At 42.9% G+C, this 23,487-nt stretch overlaps 1 protein-coding gene across 2 annotated transcripts in view; it reads left to right on the forward strand.

The window, feature by feature from the left end:
• Positions 1 to 23,487, forward strand: part of WDR49 (WD repeat domain 49) — an 81,892-nt gene that overhangs the window by 28,490 nt on the left and 29,915 nt on the right. Inside the window, exons 8-11 of one of the 2 annotated variants that reach the window (XM_069973826.1) lie at positions 5,184 to 5,348; positions 8,731 to 8,846; positions 12,697 to 12,827; positions 16,417 to 16,515. In XM_069973826.1, the coding sequence (XP_069829927.1) occupies positions 5,184 to 5,348; positions 8,731 to 8,846; positions 12,697 to 12,827; positions 16,417 to 16,515 (511 nt within the window). The remainder of the gene's footprint in view (positions 1 to 5,183; positions 5,349 to 8,730; positions 8,847 to 12,696; positions 12,828 to 16,416; positions 16,516 to 23,487) is intronic. The other variant, XM_069973827.1, reaches the window with a different exon arrangement.

Raw genomic sequence — 23,487 nt, forward strand, 5'->3', positions numbered from 1 at the left:
CATACCCATGTTACGTATAATATCATGGAACATAAAGGGGCTTAGATCCCCTCACAAGAGGGTAATGGTCCTAAAACACCTTAAAAAACTTAAACCAGACATCGTTTTACTGCAGGAGACCCACTTAGGCGGGGATGACTTTTTCAGACTCAAGAAACAGTGGGTTAAAGATGTGTATGGATCTCCTGCAGTAAACCATAAGGCTGGGGTTCTTATTCTTGTCAACCGCTCATTTAATGGGGAGATCACACAAACTTATAGCGATAACGAAGGGAGACTCTGTACAATTCATGTACGTCTCCCATCCGAGGACTTGATGATTTACAATGTTTATGGGCCCAACTGCTGCAATCCCTCTTTCTTCTCTGACCTTACTGATAGGATACTGGCTGACCCAACCCTGAACAAACTAGTAGCGGGGGACATGAATGAAGTAGTTTCCGTCACAGAAGATCGTACGCGAGGAGGGCCCTCCCACATCTCTCTCTCCCCCAGAGTGACTCCACTTGCTTCATTGTGCCGCAAGACCTCCTTAATAGATTCTTGGCGTCACTTAAACCCCGACTCCAGAGAGTATACATTTTACTCACCTCCCCACGATTCATGGTCGAGAATTGACTATGTCCTGTTGGCTCCGCCTCTCATACATAGAGTTGAATCCCTTTCCATCGAGGACATGATTATTTCAGATCATGCTCCCATGATGTGTACACTGGCCACCCAGTTGCCAAAAGGTACTGATTTTATATGGCGGTTCCCAACAGGACTGGCCAAAGACGACGAATTTAAGACCCTCTTAAAAGGATGGTGGTTGGAGTACGCCTCGACGAATAACGCCCATTCCTCCCAACCACAGCTGTACTGGGACGCGGCCAAGGCTGTCCTACGGGGCCGCATAATGGCCTATAAGGCCACCATACAAAGGAAGGTAGCTGATAAAATTCTGACCCTCAGTAATGCGCTTAGAGAGGCGTACTCCAACTTCCTAACATCCCCCTCAGACACTACTAGACAGAACTGGCAACAAGCCCGGTCAGCATATGAACTCTGGCTTGAGAGGAAGGAGGGATTGCAAAGGTCCTACTTTGAGGCATTGTTATTCCGCCATGGAAATAAAGCGGGTAGAATTCTTGCGCGTTTTGCCAAAGGCCCACTGCCCCCCCAGACCATTACACATTTGAAGGATGATCAGGGCCAGATTATAAGACACCCCCAAAGAATAAATAAGGTCCTGCAGAGGTTCTATGAAAACCTGTATGGTAAACAGGTCCCTCCGGATGAGATGGGAACCAGGCAATGTTCTGAATGGTTGGACAGCGTCGGCCTCCCTACTCTCTCCGAGGAGGATAAGACCTTTCTGAACTCTCCGGTCTCGGTGGAAGAAATCACAGCAGTGATTTCTCACTTGAAACCGTTGAAAGCCCCGGGCCCCGATGGTTTCTCTGGGGATTTCTATAAGATCCTTTCAGAAGAGGTGGGCCAGCCACTCCGCAATCTTTATGCTACCTATCTGGAGGGATGTCCGGTACCTAGCTCCTCCAACACGGCCCACATAAAAGTCATCCTGAAACCGGGTAAGGATCCCCAGAGTCCTAATTCCTACCGGCCTATATCTTTGCTAAACATAGACCTAAAAATATTATCAAAAATCATGGCCGACCGCTTGGCCCTCATTATGCCACGCCTCATCTCTCCAGCCCAAGTGGGTTTCGTGAAGGGCAGAGCGGCGGTCATGAACATTCGTAAGGTTATGGCTGTGTTGGACGAGATTCAGCTCAGGCCCCACTTGCATCCATCCCCAGCTCTCCTCTCCATTGACGCAGAAAAAGCTTTTGACAGCGTGAGCTTGGGATGGATGCATAAAGTGTTGGGGAGGATGGGTTTCTGTGGGCCCTTTTCTCAGTACATAAGAGGATTATACACGGCCCCTCAGGCCCGTATACATACCCCGGCCTTCCTATCCTCTCACTTCCCCCTGTATAGGGGAACACGCCAGGGCTGCCCGTTGTCCCCTCTACTCTTTAACCTGGCCATTGAGCCTCTCTCCAGGAGACTGCAAACGGTTCGAGATGTGGAGGGGATACGGGTTGGCCAGATCACTCTGAAGGTGATTCTATTTGCTGATGACCTTTTGGTATTCTTGGGCAACCCCGATAGAGACATAGCCAGGGTGTTCAATTATTTGCAGGACTTTGGAACCTTTACTGGCTTCACAGTCAACGTTGATAAGAGTGAGATCTTACGACCTCAAAAGATAGACCTAGAGATGGGAGGCCTCACACTTTATCACATATTTGGGAATTAAGATCGGCAAACTGCCTAGCTCTCTTTATTCCCTAAATATCCCCCCAATTATCTCCAAAATACAGTCGGATCTTCAGAAGTGGTTCAACCTACCCCTGTCGCTTCTGGCACGCACCTCATTACTTAAAATGATGGGGTTTGCTAAGTTACTCTACCCACTGCAGACAGTCCCGGTCCTTTTGAAGCACCAAGATATAGATAACTTAAATTCCTCCTTCATAAAATTCATTTGGGCCGGTAAGAGACCAAGAATTGCACGGAGGAAGTTAATCCTACCAAAACATAAGGGAGGCCTTAACTTCCCTGATGTGAGATGCTACAATTTAGCCTGCCTCTTGAGGCATGGAATTGATTGGCTGAAGGGCTCTAGCCTTTTCTCTAATCTGGAACTGGAAGCCCAGTTAGTTGCCCCATGGACCTTAAGCGGACTTTTGCATACAAGTTACACCCACCTTCCCAAGGAAGTGAAAGGTTGTCTCATGATGAGGGACACAATAAAAGCATGGCAACATAGCAGGAAATTGATGGGACTCCCCACCCTCATGAGCAAACATATGCGCCTCTGGCGCCACCCGGAGTTTGCCCAGGGATACCAAAATCCAGCCTTTGTGGGGTGGAGAGAGAGGGGGGTTCACTCAGCCCTAGACCTCATCCATGTGAGGGAACAGAGGTACCTCACCTTTCCGGAAATACAGTCACAGTACGGTATTGATCAAACGTAATTTTTAGCCTATAAACAGGTACATGGTTTCCTTTTCTCTCGACTTAGAAACCTTAAAGGTGAGCTCTCATCGAATCCAATAGCGGTCTTTGTAGAAACCTCTACCCCTATACACACTCTGTCATGTCTATACCTCACTTTAAGAAACTCACTGACTGTAGGCCTTCTTCCCTCGCTGTTTTCCTACTGGGAATCAAAACTTCCACTCCCGGATCTTGGTGACCAAATTCTTAAGGGGTGGGAGGCGACACGTAAGGCGGTGATAAATGAACAATGGAGGGAGACACAATTTAAAATCCTCCACCATGCCACCTATGGGTTTAGCTTCCCTAAGACACCCTCCCACCCTGAAAGGATCACTGCATGCCCCAATTGTGGAGAAAGTTTAACGGATCTGTTTCATGGCTTGTTCACCTGCTCCAGGGTAAAATCTTTCTGGCAGACCTTGGTGAATCTGATTGAGTGTAAATTACATATCCGTATCCCTGTGGACCCCCATCTAATGGTCCTTCATATACCCCCGGATGACACATGTGTCCCACATCTAATCCACACCATCTTACTGGTGGCTAAACGTTGCCTCCTACAGCGCTGGATAACGGACGAGATGCCAACCATGGAGCAGGTGATTAGCCAGGTCAAAACATATCTTACCATGGATCAACTAGATGCCGAGCCATCTAGGGAAAAGAGGGCAAAGACCTTCTTCAAAAAATGGAAGAAATTCATGATTGCGTTTCTGAATCCAGCAGAGATCAAGAGGGTGGTCTGGCCATTCCGCAACACCACTTGGTATATGAGGGCTGATCTGGCTGACACTTTAGGGCCATTGAGCATACAATTTACTCCCTAGAAACATATAGTTATTCTTTCACTGTCTGTGACTATCGGTGTTCCACACCACGAGCAACAGGGGAGGGGGAGGGGGGGAATCTTTACTGTTATTGTTTAGTGTTTAGTGGCTATTCTTATGATGTCATGTCGTCCTAGCTAAATGCTGCGTTGCGGCTCTTTACCATATGCCTTATAGTTTTGTAACTGTACATTTCTCTTTGCTAAAACAATAAAAATTTGTTTGAAAAAAAAAAAAAAACTTCAGGTCACCGACAACATGATGTAATTAGAGATGAGCGAACCGGATTCGGGTTCGAGTCCATCCGAACCCGAACTTTCGGTATTTGATTAGCGGGGGCTGCTGAACTTGGATAAAGCTCTAAGGTTGTCTGGAAAACATGGATACAGCCAATGACTATATCCATGTTTTCCACATAGCCTTAGGGCTTTATCCAACTTCAGCAGCCACCGCTAATCAAATGCCGAAAGTTCGGGTTCGGATCTACTAGAGCATGCTCGAGGTTCGCTCATCTCTAGATGTAATGTAACTCATAAACTCATGTAATATATTGCTACTATAAAAAGCACATACTTCATTATTAAAAAAAAAGCAAATAGTGCAAGTAGTAATTTTTTGTCCAGTCATACCTTACTAAATAAATGGACTCCAGATGGAAACAAGACGGACCTGATTAAAGTCAATAGGACCTCTTGTGATCCATCAGTATTTCATGAAGTCACAGCATCTTCACCATACAAAAAGATTTATTGCAAACAAATGTTTAATAATCCTTGATTGTGAAAGGATATTATAAAAAATGAAAACTTTTTTTATGTTGAAACATCTTCACACCTACAATTTCTTGTAAAATTGTTACACTTTGGCACTGATGGATATATGAATAGACAATAGATATGTTGCAGACTATCCCATTCTTCTGAATGAGGGGGAATCCATGTGTGCTCTGCTGAAACAACTCAATTTAATAGTAGCAGAAATTTCTGCAACAGTTCTGCAGCATTGTCGGGCCATGAACTTTGTTATATTCGGAAGTCCAACAGACGGAAGAGAGCGGTGGCCAAGCATATGCACTCAGGGCACAGTTATACTCCATTCTCATGATTAGAGTGGGACATAGCCTAATATTGTTTTGTATATTGTCTAATACCTATATACCCAAGTTGTACGTATTTATATCTAGCATTTTCTTTTAGGATGGGAGTTACATTTGAAGGGGAAGTAAGCAGTGTTTCTTTCAGATGGATAGTAATAAGAAATACTAAACACTATTTAGATGCATGTGGAATTCTCCTCACTTTCCAGGTAATCAGCTCAGACACAGGATCGACAATTACTTTCTGGATGATGGACACTGGAAGGAAAATCAAACAGTTCTCAGGCTGTCATGGCAATGCAGAAATTAGCACCATGGCTTTAGATGCAGCTGAAACAAGGCTATTAACAGGCAGCACCGATGGGACAGTAAAGGTGAGAACGTGCAGAAGGTGTTTTTAGGCCATTCTTCATATGTTTGATCCTTTATGTAATCATATCCCCAGAAAGACATATAACTAGAGAATAAACTGCATTAAAATGAATTGGTCAGCTAAGGTTAGCTGTAGGTTGAATGTTTGCTTGGCTGTCAGCTATGTCGTCCAACCACCTCATTCTCATGCATGCATGCCTTGGCTGAACATGCACGTGACTTCAATGGAGATAGTGGGGGTTGGAGAGAGTCATCTGATATTGGCTTATATCCCAGAGGAAAATGATCAAGCAGTTAAAATCAAACAGCTTGATCCTCATATTTCCTGATTCCACTGTCAGTAGAGTCAGGAGGCTTTCATACACATGTCATGGTCTGCCAGTCCTGCAGAAATTTGTGGGTGGCTCACAATGTATCCAAAGTGTTTGAGAAGCTTAAGCCCCAATTTATTTTATTTTTATTGAGGAATACGAGACACAGAGCATGGATAAGAGCGCTCTTAGGATACATTTTTCTAATGCCAGGTACACACTGCATTTCTTGGTCTGTTTTACTTTTTCCTTTTCTGTAAATTTTATTTTGAAGTACAGAAAAATATGGTCAACCGTCAGAGGGAAACCGATTTTTACCAACTGTTACAATGTCAATGGTTTCCTTTCTAATGTATATGTTATGCATAAACAAAGCTGCATTGTTTACCCAGTCTAACCTGCTGGTAGTTATCCTTTAATATGAGATATAGTGTAGTGGCCTTTCTTTCAATTCCTCTGTTGGTTTCTTTAACCTCTTAAGGACATAGGACGTACCGGTACGTCCTATGTCCTCACTTGCACTTCAAAGCGGGGCCGCGCGGCGGCCCCGCTTTGAAGTGCCGCGATCCCGGGTGCCGCGAGTAGCCCGGGACCGCTGCTATTAGCTAATTAGCTAATTAGCTAATCGGAGGCAGCTGTCAAAGTTGACAGCTGCCTCCGATTACCGGAGGCAACGTTTCCCTGGTGTCTAGTGGGGGAGATCGCTCCTCCGGGACCTTGTCCCGGAGGAGCGATCTCCGTTACTGATGCCGGCCGGGGACGCGTCCAAGATGGCGCCGTCCTCGGCTCGGCACTCGTTCGTTTTCGGCTGCAGCAGCCGAAAGCAAACGAGTGCCGATCTCATGGATCTCTGCAGCATATCTATGCTGCAGAGATCTCAATGAGAGATCCAAGTGTATATACTAGAAGCCCCCCTAGGGGACTTCTAGTATATGTGTAAAAAAAAAAAAAAAAAGTGTTGTTAATAGTAAAAAGCCCCCTCCCCTAATAAAAGTCTGAATCACCCCCCTTTTCCCAGGTTTTAAATAAAAGTAAACAAATAAATAAATAAACAGGTTTGCTATCGCCGCGTGCGTAATCGCCCGAACTATTAATTAATCACATTCCTGATCTCGTACGGTAAACGGCGTCAGCGCAAAAAAATCCCAAAGTGCAAAATTGCGCATTTTTGGTCGCATCAAATCCAGAAAAAATTTAATAAAAAGCGATCAAAAAGACGTATATGGGCAATCAAGGCACCGATAGAAAGATCACATCATGGCGCAAAAAATGACACCTCGCACAGCCCCATAGACCAAAGGATAAAAGCGCTATAAGCCTGGGAATGGAGCGATTTTAAGGAACGTATATTGGTTAACAACGGTTTGAATTTTTTACAGGCCATCCGATACAATATAAGTTATACATGTTATATATCGTTTTAATCGTAACGACTTGAGGAACATGCATAACAAGTCAGTTTTACCCCAGGGCGAATGGCGTAAAAACACATTTCCCCCAAATAAAAGAAATGCGTTTTTTTTTTCAATTTCACCACACTTTGAATTTTTTTCTGGTTTCGCAGTGTACTTTATGCAAAAATTCAGCCTGTAATTGCAAAGTACAATTAGTGAAGCAAAAAATAAGGGCTCATGTGGGTTTCTAGGTGGAAAAATGCAAGTGCTATGACCTTTTAAACACAAGGAGGAAAAACCGAAAACGTAAAAACGAAAATGGGCCATGTCCTTAAAGGGTTAAATACACATATTTTTTGTAACTTTGCTAAGTGGGTGGGCTCTGTCTGATTAGATGTATAGTCGACCATACATATAAACATATGTGTCAGTCAAACCCACAAATTTCTGATGTACATTCCTACTCTCCCCCAACAGCAGATGTTGGAGATAAGAAGGATCTGGCAGTTGGATTTCAACATACTTGATTCTTTTGTTCTCAGGGAGATAAGCTGTCCCCCATCCCAATTAAAACCACAAAGTCAGCTTGGTCTTAGCTTTTATATGTTTTGGGGCATCAGTAGGGTTAAACCCCTATTACACGGGGCATCATAGAGGAGCGCTGTGAGCTGTGGCTACATAATGGGAAAACACTGCTGCGCCCCAGCAACCTGGCCGGGAGCTAGGGATGCCGACGACCAGGCACTCTGGCAGTGCCAGGAGCTGAGCCCGCGGCCCGGCCTGTGACAGTGTGGTCAGCTTAAAAATAACGATAGGTTCACTTTATGCTGCAGTTACAGTGAAGGCCCTGTCTGATGTATAAATCTATAAGTAGGTTTTCTATAAACAAAGCATCTAGAGTGACAAATGATAATATCATGGGTGATGATGTCCTATCTACTCCACTAAATATATGCTATAATTAAATGGATTGCAGTTTTTTAGTATTATTTCTTCTATATATCAGATTGATGCCTCTATTGAAATGTAGCTCTTAAGAAACAAAGCAAAACTTTTTAAGTTTCAGGCATTAATCCTGACCTTGTCAGGCCGCTATCTCATGGCCTCTCCAGCGTACTATAATGAGTTGGTAGAAGGTGGAAGATGCATTTTGCAAACTTGATGTTTTTGCGAAACAAAACAGCCAATAAAGTCCAGAGGCATCCTAGCGTTTCACCATTCTAAATGTAAATGACGCACACAAAGCAGCAATCTGTGTTGTGTAACAGGTTCAGGAGGAAATACACCATTGAATAACGGCCACACCAATGTAATAAAAGGTTTCACAGCATGTAAATGGCAGAGTAAATCACGTTTTATACCATAGAAAAATGATGCTTTCATCTACCTGAAAAACTAAACAAATACCGAAACTTTTTATTTAAATACTCTATATATCGGTGAATATTTTCTTTAATATATAAAACACATTTAACTAGTTACTGGCAAGTCGTAAGCATAAATGTACATGATTTAATTATGAGACTGAAAAAAATCGAGAAAATAGAAGTACAAACCTTTTTTTTGTATTATTCTCAGACCTTTACTATGTCTCATCTACCTAGAGGAGAATACCTTATTCCAATTTGACTGCTGGCAGTAACAATTCTTCTAATTGTCATTATTATATTTTGTTCAAGATATGGGATTTCAATGGACATTGTCACCATAAATTAAATGCTGGAAGAGACCGAGCAGTGGAGATTTCTCAGATCCTAGTACTAAAGAGAACTATACTGGTGGTCGGATGGGAGAGGTAAGTGCATTGTACCAGGTAGATCTAATATAACAGATTTTCTGCCTTGGACAGTCTTTATTTTGTTGACAATAAGCTTACCACAAAGTAATCAGCTGCGTGGAGACCTGGTAGGAAGTGTTCAATAGAGATGAGCGAACCGGATGGATGAACCAGAAATCCGGCAGGTTTGCTCATCTCTAGGTTTCAATCCCTGCAGCACCATCACAGTGGATATCATGTATTACACCCATTCATATTGGTGCTGGACAGGACGTGCTCAGGAGCAAGAGACACTCTGTGCAGTTGTTCTCCACTCTGGTCACAAGATACTGGACAAGAGTCCTCCCTATGTAAACACAGAATTGCCTAATGATATGTAAGTATATGATAAATGGCTTTCTAAACTAGACAGTCCCTTTTTATGGAGCCAACTTATCAATAAATTAATATTGACAAATTTGTCAGTTAATAATAATTCATTTAAATTCATTGATCTCATCTGATAATAATTCATTCAAACTTATTGATTCCATTTGCTCCATTGATGAAGAGAGAAATAAATCTGCAGAATCTGATCAATAATTACCACCAAAATGTAAGGACTAAACAAGCAGCAGACATCAATATAATTGTGAAGGAAATGATGGGTGAATAATTGGTCATTCCATTTACAGTCACACGGATGTCTTACATTCTGACAGTTCTAGAATGGTGAGGTCCAATTCCCTGGGATTACCACCTCTTCCTCTTACACAGCTGGGGAGATGATTTTCCCTTACATTGACTGCTTGAGTTCTGCTTTTCCGTCTCAGTAATTACTGTCTGTCTCAATTTTTCTTAATGTCTAACTCTATCAAAATCCTGACAGCTTCGCTTTCCATGAAGTTGAGAAAGCATCTGTAATTTAAAAAAATGAACTGGCATAAAATTTGCTCACAACTGGCTCACAAATGTGACTTTTCCCTGGTGTTTCCTGCTAGGCCTGTGTGTCCTGCATGTGATCTCAGAGGCCAGAATAAGGTTTGTATATACTCTGAGGAAAAATGATCATTCTCTGCACACCAGGGCATGTGCTAATAAATGTGCACTATTTTGCCAATGTGCGCTGGTGCAGTGTTTGAATTTCTCACTATTTTGCTGCAAGCTATCAGCTTAGGCTTCATTTCCATCTGATTTTTGTTGTGAGGTATATGTCATGGAACCATCAAAAATGCATTCCAACCTATAATGTAGTATACTCATGGGGCACAATGAATTTAGTAGGTCGATTGCAGTCTATTACTGACTACACTTGGTCTATTTCCCAAATGTATACTTCTTTGTGGCACTCAAAAGTGTAGTAGACTTCTTTTCTGCAAAGAAATTCTGAAATTAGTGACTAGTAGACTATGTTTGGTACATTAAAGTCAATGTTCCCACTGTGAGTACACCACATCATGTAACCTAAGAAAAAGACTGCAAAACTCTGTTCATATTAGCATCCTGACTGCTGTTCTTAACAAAGCTATAACAGCCTGAATAACTCCACAGACGATGTTGTTCTTGATTCTTGGTTTGTACCTCTACCTCTACTTGGTTTGTACCTCTACTATGTTTAGCTCACAGAGGATTACCATACACTGATGATAGAGTGAAGGAACGGCAGCTAGGTAGGATTTTGTCAGGATGGGTTTTCTGCCTCTTTCCAGTCACTGACAGATAAATGAAACATAAGGGTAATGAAACATAACAGTGGGGCCAGGCTGACGGGTAACGAATATGGTTTTGAAATTGCTGCCCCCTGCTAGAGACTGCCGTGTACTGCACCAGAAAGCTGTGCCCAGCACTTACTGGGGCCAACTCACTCTCCCTCAGAGTACCCTTTAAGGAAGCGGTCTAGGCAAACTTTTTTTTACTGTCTGCTAGAAATATGCTCCATAACTTGGAGTATCTCTGAAGTATCTCTGCCCATGGTTTTTAACAAGCTCTCTTATTACTTATAACAAGCATTGATTTACTCTGAACCACTACAGCATTTCAGAGAAATTATATTTCTAAAATAAGCCAGGAATGGGCATAAAGCCCAGTAGGCCGGTTCTGCATTATTCACCTCCTCGCTGGGCTTGATTGCCTGTGTTCTCCCTATATGTGTATAGAGAGAGACCTGTCAATCATATGTCCAGTAGGACAATGAGAAGCCTTAGAGACAGCCCAATCCTGATTCATTCGCCGGTGGTGCTGGCTGGGACTTTTTTTTTGGGGGGGGGGGGGGGGTATTTTGGGTCTGGTCCTGTGACATGGGGATTGCAGGGCCATTCCATGGCCTACCTTCCCTGCATGTGCACGCTTTGCGGGGGTGGCGGTCGCTGCTTGACACGGTGTGGAGTTAGTGTAGGGACCCGTGTGAACCAGGAGACCTGCACGTTGGTAGACGGGGTGATATGGCTTGATCAATTCATATTCCAACATCCTGAAGTTGGTTTTTCAAAATAGGCTTAGTATCAGCCATAGGTGTGATGTGCAGCCGCTCCTCTATCTCCATGTCGGATTACATATATATATATATATATATATATATATATATACATATATATATATATATATATACACACACACACACACATACACTAACCTCCTGTGACTGTCTCCTCTCTAGCAGATGTCACATCCCAGGCACAGTGGAGGGATCAGGACATAAGGCTGTATGGGAGGTGAAAGGGCACGGACAGCTTCCCGTCAAAACTGCTGTGTCGGCTCTGCTGCTGTGCTGCTGGTCCTCCCTCCCCCTTCCTCTCTGCACTGACACAGACAGCCAGCATGGAAGACCAATTCTTCCTTAACTATCCAGTCAGGGTAGACAGCCGCCCCCAGTGACCGGGCTGTCCGTCACTGAGCTAGGGAGAGGGGGCCTGAGGAGGAGGCAGAGGGGCCTGAAGACGCAAGGGTGACAGGTGCTGTGCCTGCAGACCGTATGCAAGTGGAAAGACAACCAGAGATCTTGCCGCTTGCAGAGTGAAAGTAAGGGATTGTTCTGCCCCCTAGTGGAGCAAAGAATCTGCCCCCTGAAGCAGAAAGCTCATTCTGCCTCGAGGCAGAAGCGGCCCTGCCTCTATCTGCCCTGATTGTCATCCACAGAGTAAGGGTTGGTGTAAAGTGAGCAGGAAAGGCATTGCAGACCTGAGCACTACCAAGCCCTGAATATGCCTCTTTGACCCCTCTGGGTGTTGGCAAAAACATTTTTAGTAAAATAAAGGTGTAAATGGACAAAAGAGAACTACCAGTGCTATCTATGAGGCAAGTGCACTATAAGGCTATGTTCACACAACTATATTTTTGTAAAAGTACGGCCGTTGTTGCCAATTGCAGTTTTGCCAATTGCCAGTTTTCTGCGGCCGCTATTCAGTGAATAGCGGTTACAGAAAACCCTGTCAGTGTACACTACGGCTCCGGCCGTTCACTCCATAGTGTGCAGTGGGGAGTTCTTATGCGGGCGTGCACAGATGCGGCCCTAGAGATCATCCGGCCAGTACTGCAGCACCGGCCGGAATGATCTTTTCTGAGACATGTCCGGTCTCTTACAGTGTGTGAACATAGCCTAAGGATGTGTGCAGTTTGGTATGTGGATCCCAAGTTACACTTTCATTTTATACTGTGATTTGTCTTAAACTTCAGAATAATTCATGATGTAGTGTAATAGGGAGAGTCTATTCCTGTCATTGCTGCTAGTCTTTTAGGATCCCTTTAAATCACCTGCACAGCTGGGTGGACTTGAGGACCAGAATTTAGAATGACTGGCCAAATCCAGCTAGTGACATGACAAAAAGGTATTCTCTGCACCAATGAGACTATATAAACATTCAATTCTTACATCATTTTTTTTCTCTTGAAGGATAATCACAGTTTTTCGACTGAACACTTTAACTCAATACCTTGTGCAGCCTTCAGAATGGAAAGGAGGAGTGCAGCACCATGATGATATCTTATGCGCAGCTTTCTTGCCGCCTCAAAACCTGGTCACAGGTAAAGATTACAGCATATAGTTCACGTGTGATTTGTGGGATTTCTTTATAACACATGGCAGAAGTTACTTACCTATGCATGAGGAGTTAATAAGCATTTGCTTGAACAGTGAGAACAATGCATTAAACAAAGCAGCAGTCTGTCCGACAATTGCTATGAAGCATCTGTAGGTTTTTAAACATTCATTAAAGGAATGTTTCACTGGCGGAAATCTCCTTTAAGCCTGCTACATGTGTAAATGAATCATTCAGCAAGTCCATAGATGCAGTGTATGTAGCCTGGGGACATATACACAAATATGGGCTAAATTATTAATCGCTCAGCACTTATGCTGAACCCTATGCACTATGAGTCCTCAATCTCTTACAGAAAATGTCACTAGCAATATGGCAAATCTCCAGTACCTGATACCAATCCATGATTGGTAAGACAGTAAGGTTATCTTGTATTACATTCCAGTTTAGAAGGTAAAAAGAGAGAAAAAAAAGTTCAATAATAAAATGTTTCTTGAAATCAGAAATCTTCATGCATCACTGCCATTCTGTGAAATTACAGCTTTTTAGCTAATGAATTTATTTAGATATGACAGCAAGGTAAAATATTCCCTGGCACTTTTCAGCTCATAACTCCCTAAGAAATTAAATGAAAGTGAAGAACACTTAGGATTTGGAGACACAAAGAATACATTATTTTCCGTCCAAGTCAGTTGCTTCTTTTATCTGCAGACTCTAAACAAATACAATACCCTTCAGAAAATACTGTCAGTAATGAGAAAAAGCAAATTGGTTGTTAGTTGCCAAATTATGAACATTAGGAACCTAGATCATTCCATGACGACGTGTGCATGTAGTTGTGCCAAGTTTCTCAATGTAAGTAAAGCACCAGTCACACCACGTTTTGGGGCTATGTTGCTAGTACCTTCAGGGTGCCCTCACACAGCACTTTTGTTTGTCGTTTTTTGTGCCGCTGGGGGTGGGGGGGCAGAACGCCACAGTCTGGTACCCAGGGAGGGGCAGACTGTTCTCAGTTCCGGGGAGGAGGGGGGGCAGGGGCGGGGGATGGTTAACTTACCCCCTGGTCTTCTTCCCTTCTTTCTGCTTCAGCTGTTGATTGGCTAAAATAACACTTGTGGCTTGTCATCTCAACCATCTCAATCAGCAGCTGCTTCTGCCCCCTGCACTACACCCATCCCAGCAAGGAAGGGGGCACTTAACCCCCTTCCTTGCTGAGATGGGTACCTTGTGACATCAATGTGGCCCTCATGGGGTTAATTAGCTGCTAACGCTGACCCTCCTCCATTATTACCCCAGTACCCACCGCACCAGGGGTGCTGGGAAGAGCTGGGTACCAGTAGTCCTGGAGTGTCAAAATTGGCATTCCTGGACTGGGTGGTAGTAGGCTGGTATTATTAGACTGAGGAGGGCCTAAAAAATTACCCTTCCCACCCTGGTACTACTAGGCGGCTGTTCTTTCGGTTTTAAACCTGCCTGGTTATGGAAATAAGGGGAACTCTACATGTTGTTTTCAAAATTATTTATATATATATATAAAAAAAAACCTGCATAGGGGTCCCCCCATTTTTATAACCAGCCTTTTAAAAAGCCAAACAACAGCAGCAGCCTAGTAGTACCAGGGTGGAAAGGACCATTTCTTTTGCCCTCCCCAGTGTAATAATACCAGCCTGACACTGCCCAGTCCAGGAGCGCCAATTTGGATGCTCCGGGACTACTGGTACCTGGCTCTTCCCAGTACTGGAGTAATAATGGGGGAGGTAGTGATAGCCAATTTATCCCGTTATGGATGCTATCAGACAGCTTCTACTACTAAGCCTGTAATAAAATAAAAATAAAACACAACACAATAAAGAAAAGTCTTATAATCAAAAAATAACACCCCCACACCTCTCGTTGACCATTTTATAAAAGAAAAACAACGCTAGTCATCAATGTAGTCCACGAGGTCCGATGCAATCTTCTGGCCCCCTTATCGTGGTGGGATGGTTCACACTATTGCAAATAGTATGCCAAGAGCCTCAATATTTTTATGGAGATTTTGTTAGCACTTGGGGGGCTGCTTTTAGTGATTTTCATATCTGGTCTGTATTGGGTCTGTGTCTTGCCATTAGCAGTGGGCTGTTACATTTGTTGTGTTTTAAATCTAGTACATGGTCTACTAGTGACTATGTAGCGGCTGTTTTTTTCCCCAAAAGCTAAGTATCTCACTGAATAGACATAGTAAACTATGCATTTGAGGTCTGCAAACAAAGATATATGAAGATATATGACTAGTTGCTTGTAGACTTCATTTGGTCTATTAATGTTTAATGACATGCTGTGAGCATGCTACAGGTTTGTCGATTAAAAGCAATGTATTGCCTAGATTTTTTGAACTGATTAAAGCCGGATACTGAAATGTGTTCTTTTTTTCTAATCTGTTTCTATTTTACTTGCTTATTGTAAGTTTTTTTGTTTACATTTTTGTACATTATTCTGGGGGAAGCCATCATGCTTGAGCTGTTTTTAACAGCAGTCAGAGACTTGCTTTACAGCAAGCCCTATGGGCATAACCAACACTACACATAATCTGTCTCCTTGACATTAATGGGAAAGGTTATTGGGCATGCAATATGACTTGTTCAGAGGGCATTTTGAAGGGATGGGGAGGCTGAGCTGTGAGCTTCATCTTTTGTCTTCTCTATCTACTGGTGTCATCTTATACTGTATTGCGGTAGACATCACTTTCCAGCAGCCTCGTTCTTATCATCACAGATAGAACAGGAAGTTTCAGCTTAGTTTTAGGCCTAGTGGTAAGAATGGAAACTGCAAGACTGCAGGATTCTTTTATAATATAGATGTAAAATGGAGAAGTAAAAAAAAAAAATCTTTAAAATTATCTCAATGTGAAGACATGATTTACACAATAAGTCATTTTCAGATGACACATTACCTTATTACCTTCTTTTTTTTTATATTCCAAATTATAACAGCAGTTTAGCTCCAAAACATATTGTAAACAGTCTGAAATGTTACTTTTTTCCATTTTCCATAAAACTGCAGGTGAACCTAAGTTATCCTAGACACACCAGAAAAAATAATATCTATTGATACCTAGTACACAGCAGGAGCGGGCAGTGAATGACACAAGAATACGAATACCAGGTGTATCTGTTTGCTGCTGACATTGCATTTAGTGCTACATTGATAATAACCCAGATTTATTCCCCAGCACTTGAACTGAAGTAAGATCGTCCCCTGCAGCATATCGGTTGTCAGTGTACTTAATGAAAAATAGCAAGTTGAAGTGCTTAACCCAAAAGTATACTGGTAAAAGTTAGAAAACCGACACCAGAGGGCAATAGCTTATGTGTTCACCTTTTCATATCCAGAGGTTTTATTAAATAAATAAATCATCACAAGAAGACGTCTTTATCTGGAAATGGATTTTTATTGGGAGCTCAGCCCAGAATCAAGTCATTTTTTCTGGTGTATAAACATCACTTGTGTCAATGGATTTGGATTCTTGAAATGATTAAAAAAAAAAGTTGCAGGCAGCTTCAGAATGGTCACTGACATTTTAAATTTTTTCCCAGGTAGCTATGATGGGGAGATGGTTGTTTGGAATAACAATACAGAAAATGCTTCCAGAAAACTTCATCCAGGTCCTTCTAAAGCACCAAGGTCAAAATCAGGTGCGTGCTTCTATATGTTGGTATCCCACTTCGACAGCTCATCGACATATGTGTGCCTTAGAAGGAATAGCTATACTATAAACCTACCTTTATGTGTGGACCTGTGTTCTTCTACCCACCCTCTTCTCTGCACACATACTCCTGCTACTGATATCTATCTATCTATCTATCTATCTATCTATCTATCTATCTATCTATCTATCTATCTATCTACTTTCAGCTCAATTAGTGTTGTTTTCAATACAGCTCCTTTTGTGGAGACTTTCATAAGAAAAATGCTGAAGAAGTAACATTATGGCTCCAAAATCAAGATTCTTTGACAGAGTGTGAACCCAGCCTAAGCAGTGCTGTCTGTCCTGTTCAGAGTGTATGCTCTAATTAACAAATCATGCTTTAACACTAAGAGCACTGATTGCTGGGAAACAGGAGGAAGATTATGAGAAAAAAAAACATAACAATCAGTAAAGCAGTAGCTGCTGGAGTCTGAATAGGCCACGGGTCCTCTTTAAAGTTAATATGTTAAATTAGGAGCAATATTAGCCAAGGTGGAGCCTACCAAAGGAAACAATTCTATTGCCCTACCATTAATAGGGCAAGTTCACTCAGCAATAGTTACAATATTTACACAATTTCCTATGTTTAGGTTTTCAAACTTTCTTCTTCTTTCTCTCACTCCCTGAACTTTGTAGTGGCTGCTCAACCATTTAATGATGTTTTAATTGAGTAAGTGGCTCGCATGTTTGCTTAAACTGTAATTGCAATATTCAGTCAAAGGTGCATTACGGTTGTTTTTTTTCTCATTCCAATCAAGCAGCTGGTTTGCTCACTGGCACGATATCCGCTTCCTGCTTCCTAGCTTAATTAAATAAAGAACCTGGTCAAGTACATTATAATTAATAGAACAGTCCTTCTACATTAATTATGATGATGCTGCGCCATAATGATTTGCATATTTCTTGCATATGCAGTGTATATGTTTCCACAATTAAACTGATATAATTAACTTCCTTGGCACTTATTAAAATGGATGAGATACTTCCATTTTGCTAAGGATTAACATAGACACTTTTATTATACTACTAGCAGCTCATTAAAATATTAAGATTATACAAGAAAATAACATACTTATTTAAACAATTAACTTCTACTCAGCGTTTTGTTAGAGGTTAAATGTTGTTTAATATGTTCCCTATATGAATCTATCACATACAGTTAACATCACCTTGTGCTATATGAAAAAGGAAAGGGCTCACATGGTGTAGTGACACAGAAAACACAATGCACAGCATTTTAATTTCATATTAATTTTTCATTAGCTCATTGGTGCAAATAAATGGTAATGTCATGGCTGCGGCGGTGGTCCAAACTCTGGGACGCTCCTCTGGATCCCAGTCACTAGCGTTCGCTGGTCCCCATGTTTCTTTAGCCCCACAAGGCGCCTCACATGTCCGTGCTACTGCTTGTTCTCTCCAGCGTCCTTGCTGACGGCTCGCACTCCCGCCCCCTGGGGCGTGCACACACGGCTCCTCTAAGATTTAAAGGGACAGTGCGTTGTCTCTAATTGGTAGTATGCACAAACATGTCCCTATAAATTCCTGCCCTGGGTCATGCCTCTGGTGAACCCTTCTTGACAGTCACTTGCTACAGCTGCCCTTGATCCCAGATTACTTGCTCAAGGTCTGAGTCTGAAGGAGGCTGTGCCATCTGCTCCTTAAGAGCTTTCAGACTCTTAAGGAGGTGCCTGAAATTCCTGACAGGATATGGTCAGAATAGACGAGACTTTTTTCAATCCACCAGAACCCATGTCCTGGCCCCTGTCTGACCCAGCAGCCACTTGGTCGGAAGAGGAAGAGCTGTGAAACCACGAGGGACCCCTCGGCCTCTGGTGTTCCCACTGTGTGTGGCAGGAGCCACGATCCTTGCTACCTCTGGTAACACCCTCTTCCCCTCAGCTTTCAAGCAAGTTGACTATCCTGTCATCCTGACACCCTGGTTGGGGAGGAATCTTTGCTGTGTGGCCTTTCCTGGGAGCTCTCCTGGGGCACCCCCTACTACCACATCCTTCCCCCCTCAGCAGCAGCCTGCTCCCTTTTTTTCCCCTCAGGGAAACCTTCAGCAGGCTTGCTGGCTACATGTTTATACATCAGCTGAGACATTTGGATCAACCCCCTCCCCACCATTGGAAAAGGCATACATCACATCATCCATCCCCACACCCCCATTATTAGACATATTTGTAATATCAGTTACAATAGTGGACTTTGCAGAGTCAGACCTTGGGGGTTTAGTGGCCTCATACTGGGACACTAGCCGCCACACATCTGTCTCTAGCAACACACTGGCAGGGATATTGTTAGATACCTCTACCCTACCTCCCGAACCCCTGTCCAAACACACCTTGGTGACTGGCAGCGCTGATTCAACTCCTCCAATCCCAGAGATGGCAAGGGTCTTTCCTGGGACCAAATCCTGCGGGGACACCAGCTCAGGCCGCACAAGAGTTATCCCAGGCTTTGGCCATCAAGTCCCATGGCCACAGCCTGGCCCACGATGATGGGATGAACATTGTCAAGGCACCTCCCACTACCTACACACAAAACAGTGAACGATCTCTGTGACAGGACGAGCCCTTCTGGTACTGGGCACACTAGGCCTTAAAGTTTCCAAGCTGCTTGCTGAGGTGACACAAACGGGGTTCCCCTACCAACATGGAGAAATGAGCATGGGCAGGGCTTCCCTTGGGCTTAGGGATAAGGACAGTTGGAATGACCAGGTACTGCTGTAGGTCCTCTGGGCAATTCCACAAAACCTGCTTGGTTGCAATGAGCTCCTCCAGCTACAGGATGGTGGTGCGCTTCAATTTGTGGTCCACTGGTCAACTTCTCTGAGTAGAGCCTGCATGCGATCAGCCCAGATGTCGGTAGGGCCCCGCTGCAAACCCAAGAGCTTGGGGGTCTCAGGGGTCAGGTTGTACTGCCGTATCAACAGTTGATATCCTCATAGCTTACAATGGTTTTGCTGAGCAGGTACCCAAAGATTTACAGGGCTTTGCCCCTGAGATGGGTGGTGGGGTCAGAAATCTGACCCACTGGTCCTCAGGCAAGTGGTACTGATAGCATATCTTCTCAAATGCCAGGAAGAAGGTGTCCAAGTCCCCACCTTTGTCTAGCTGGAGGAAGTCTACCGCCTGTAACATTGGGACCCAGACTTCAAGGGACAACTGGCTGGGATGGTAGGCTGGTGCTGGAGTCGGAATATCTGTAGCTGGTGCTAACCCTCCTCACACTGCTCCCATTCACGCCGATCCTGCTTCTCATTCCTTGCGGCCATTAGGGTCTTGTAGAGATACTGGTTACCCACCCAGAGACCAACCTGGCCTATGCAGCTTGCTGGAGAGCAGTCAACTATCCTGACTGTGTGGGTAGGTGGGGGTTAGTTGCTCTCCTGAAGAAGGGCATAAGGGTCTGCTGGCTTGTTGGGGGGCCCTGGCTGGGCTCCTTTTCACTTTGCACTAACCTGGGTTGCCCCAGATAGTCACGCAAGGGGCCAACAGTTAATGCACAAATTATAAACCTTATTTGCTGTGAGAATCCAAAATTTGTAAAACTTAACCTTTATTTACATAATTAAAAGTGTGAATAATTCACACTCTTCTTTTCACTTTGAGCATTATGGCTTTCCACCTCCTCACAATCTCCCCTAAACTCTATATTGCATCAGAAGCCTGCTTAGGTTTGCCCTTGGATATTTGCTCTCTGACTGTTAAGTGTTGTACTGATCTTAAGATCCCAGTAGTGAAAGCTGATACTAGTAGTCTTTAGTGTCTGTGATTATCGGTCACACACTCACATACACTATTACCTTGAGCCCACCATGCTGCCACCAATATGTGATGTCCCGCACTTCTCCAAGAGTATAGGAGGTTCGCTGGGTATAGACTTAGGCTTCATTCACACATCCGGCATTGTAGTGGCAGAGTCACATGGCTTGGTCACTACTGTGCCATAGTGATTCAAATAGTTTCCCCGCTACCGGTATAATATTGACACATCATGCCCAGCAAGGGAACAATCCATTGCACGCATTCACTGTCCATAGGTCCGCAAAATCTACTGACTTGTAAATGCAGCCTAACACATACATATACAGTACGTCTGGCAGACACATCCCCCTCTCAGGTTCAACACATACAATTACAAAAGGAGTCATAACTTTTAAAAACAGGTTCAAAGGGAGATGATTTTGGTACCATTGGATTTATCTGGGACCCCAGAATGTTTGGAGATGAAACATGGTTTCTCTACCCAGCTTTGCCTACCAGTTCTGTGTATCTCCCCATCCTGGCGTCCCAGGGAGGAGGAAGACGTGGGAGGATGTTTTGCGTCATGCAGCTAAGTTGCACAGAAATTCCATAACGTGTTATGGAATTACATCTTCTACCAGTGTGAACCAATGTCTGTAGAATACAAGAAGTGGGAGATCTAACACCTGTATCTACCCATCCTGGGGACCTAGAGAGGAGGCAGATTGGGAAGGATGTTTGGCGGGGTCAGGCCATCTGGAATGTAATCATTATGCGGCTAGGATGCACAGTAATTCCATAACTCTTTATGGAATTACGGCTTCTACCTGTCTGACCCAATTCTTCGATCCAGCTCTGTGCAGTAACATCCCACCAGTGGGAAATTTTGAGAGTATGAGAAGTGGCCGATCTAACACCTGGAGAGCTATAGAGGGATGGCCAACTGCGGCTTGCATCTATATTCTATATTAAGGAATCCCAATATATATACCGTATATTTTTATATACCTATATACTGTATATTAGGGAACTATATTCCATATTCCTTACAAGCTAATATCCCAGTTATGACAGGTCTTTTCATGTGGATATGAGATTGTTTTTTTGTCTTCATTTCAGGAAATATTTCACATTATATTATTGACTTTCTTCCCTTTAAAAAATGTATTTTTTTACTTGGTATTCTATAAGTGCCTTTGTATTATACACATTTTTCTACAATAAAGATATTTTGCATATTATTGTACAGTGTTTGTTCTATTTGGTCTGGTTATATGAACTGATATGTAGGTTAGTAATCCAGCCTTTCTATTCTTGTGCCACCTGCCCATTTTTTAAGTGTCTGTATGTCTGATTTAAATTTTTCTTGTTCAGCCAATATATTAGGTCTTTCCTTAGACAGGAACTAGTAATGAGAATACACTAGGGACCTGCTATCATATCCATTAGTTCCCCACAATCAAGTTTGTGGGGCACTGATTAAGTAACCACCTAGATGCTATGGTCACTATTGACTAAGGCATCTAAGGCATTAAACACAGAGGATTCACACATTGTAAAATGCAATCTTCTACTTGATAAATTAATATGCATTACAATTAAAAAAAAATCACTGTCTATATTAAATATAAAATGTAACACTTTGAATTTAATTTGCATCTAAATATAGAAAAATGTAATGAGATTTGCAAATGATGGAGAAAAAAGAACTATTTGATCCACATTTTTTCAGCAGATTATAATTACCTTCAAACAAGAGTTAATTAGTTGTTAATAAATATTCAATACAATTCACAATAAAATATGGGCTAATGGTAACAGATTATCAAGTCAGAAGGTTTGAGTTTTTCTACCATTGAAAAAATAGAAACAGCATTGAAACCAAGCTTCATCAGCAAAAACACAGAAAAATCCCACTGGTCTATCTATTCAAGGACAATTACTAGAAACGATAGGATGACCCAGTGGGATTTTTAGATTCATATGTGATGTAAGAGTTGGAGATCTGATAGTTTCACCATTTGAGAGATAGGTCTACTCATACAATAAGCTTTTTTACCGTCCCCATACACCTAATAGTTTAGTCGGCCATGCCCGTCTCACGCGGCATGTTAAGCATAAGGTGTATTGGGCACTTCCGACTGACCAGCCAAAGAAGAATTTGGTGGAGATAGGGGTCTGATGGAAAATGAATGCCTCACCACCTTGTTCTGGGAGAGAGAAACCACCAGCAGAGCTCTCTGGCTGCAGCCTTCCCCTCCACATAAAGAACACAAGATCGCTTAGCCAAGTTTTTGTATCTGTGGGGGACAGGCGCCAGGCAGGAGAGATAATGATCGCTCAGCTATCAGTTGTTGAAAGTGTATGGCCACCTTAATTGCCCAAAGGATAAGTTTAACATTTCAGATTTAAACTACTCTGACAACCTTCACACTAACCCAGGGGTGCTAGGTGTTATAAGCAAGGGCTGATGTTGTGGCACCACCATGGCACTTGCCACAGGGCTCAGAGTGGTACAAGCTCATCCTAGGTCCCAACAAACAACAAAGGTATAGTCCCTGTGGTGTGGTGGTGCAGAATAAGGAAACCACAGTCCAAAGCACTTAAACAGGATAATATTTTTACTTGTAGTTTTGTAGGTGTAGTGCAACAAATGCAAAGTCCTTAAACACAAGATACAGTTTAGGAGCTTGAGTTGTTGGCTTGTCAGGGTCCCTGATAATATTTAAAATAATTGAAACGCTGCTGTAAGCATGTATACTGAGTTTAAGCTGATGGTTTAACAAAGTCTCTATGGATGACTTAAATAAGTTGTTGACTTGAGAAAACTAGGTGGACTAGCTTAGGGGGACCTATCCAATAAGTCAAGACATAAAAGAGTAGGTTCACCACTCAACCGTAATGAAGCTTAGTTATAGTTCTGGTTCATACCTCTTGAAGGAAGAGTGTCCCATAGGATCTAGAGCGGTGCAGACGAAGTCCAGGAGCTTGCTGGACATGCAGTATATGAGTCCAATGTAACAAATCTCGTAGCACTCCAGCTCATAAAATCATGATCCTTTATTAATCCACGAATACAAATACATCCAAAACACACAAGATGTGTACAGCAACGCGTTTCAACGTGACCGTCTTTTTCACAGCTTATACACCAATGTATAAAAACAGCT

This window comes from Dendropsophus ebraccatus, chromosome 6 (assembly GCF_027789765.1).
Source record: "Dendropsophus ebraccatus isolate aDenEbr1 chromosome 6, aDenEbr1.pat, whole genome shotgun sequence".
NCBI lineage: Eukaryota > Metazoa > Chordata > Amphibia > Anura > Hylidae > Dendropsophus > Dendropsophus ebraccatus.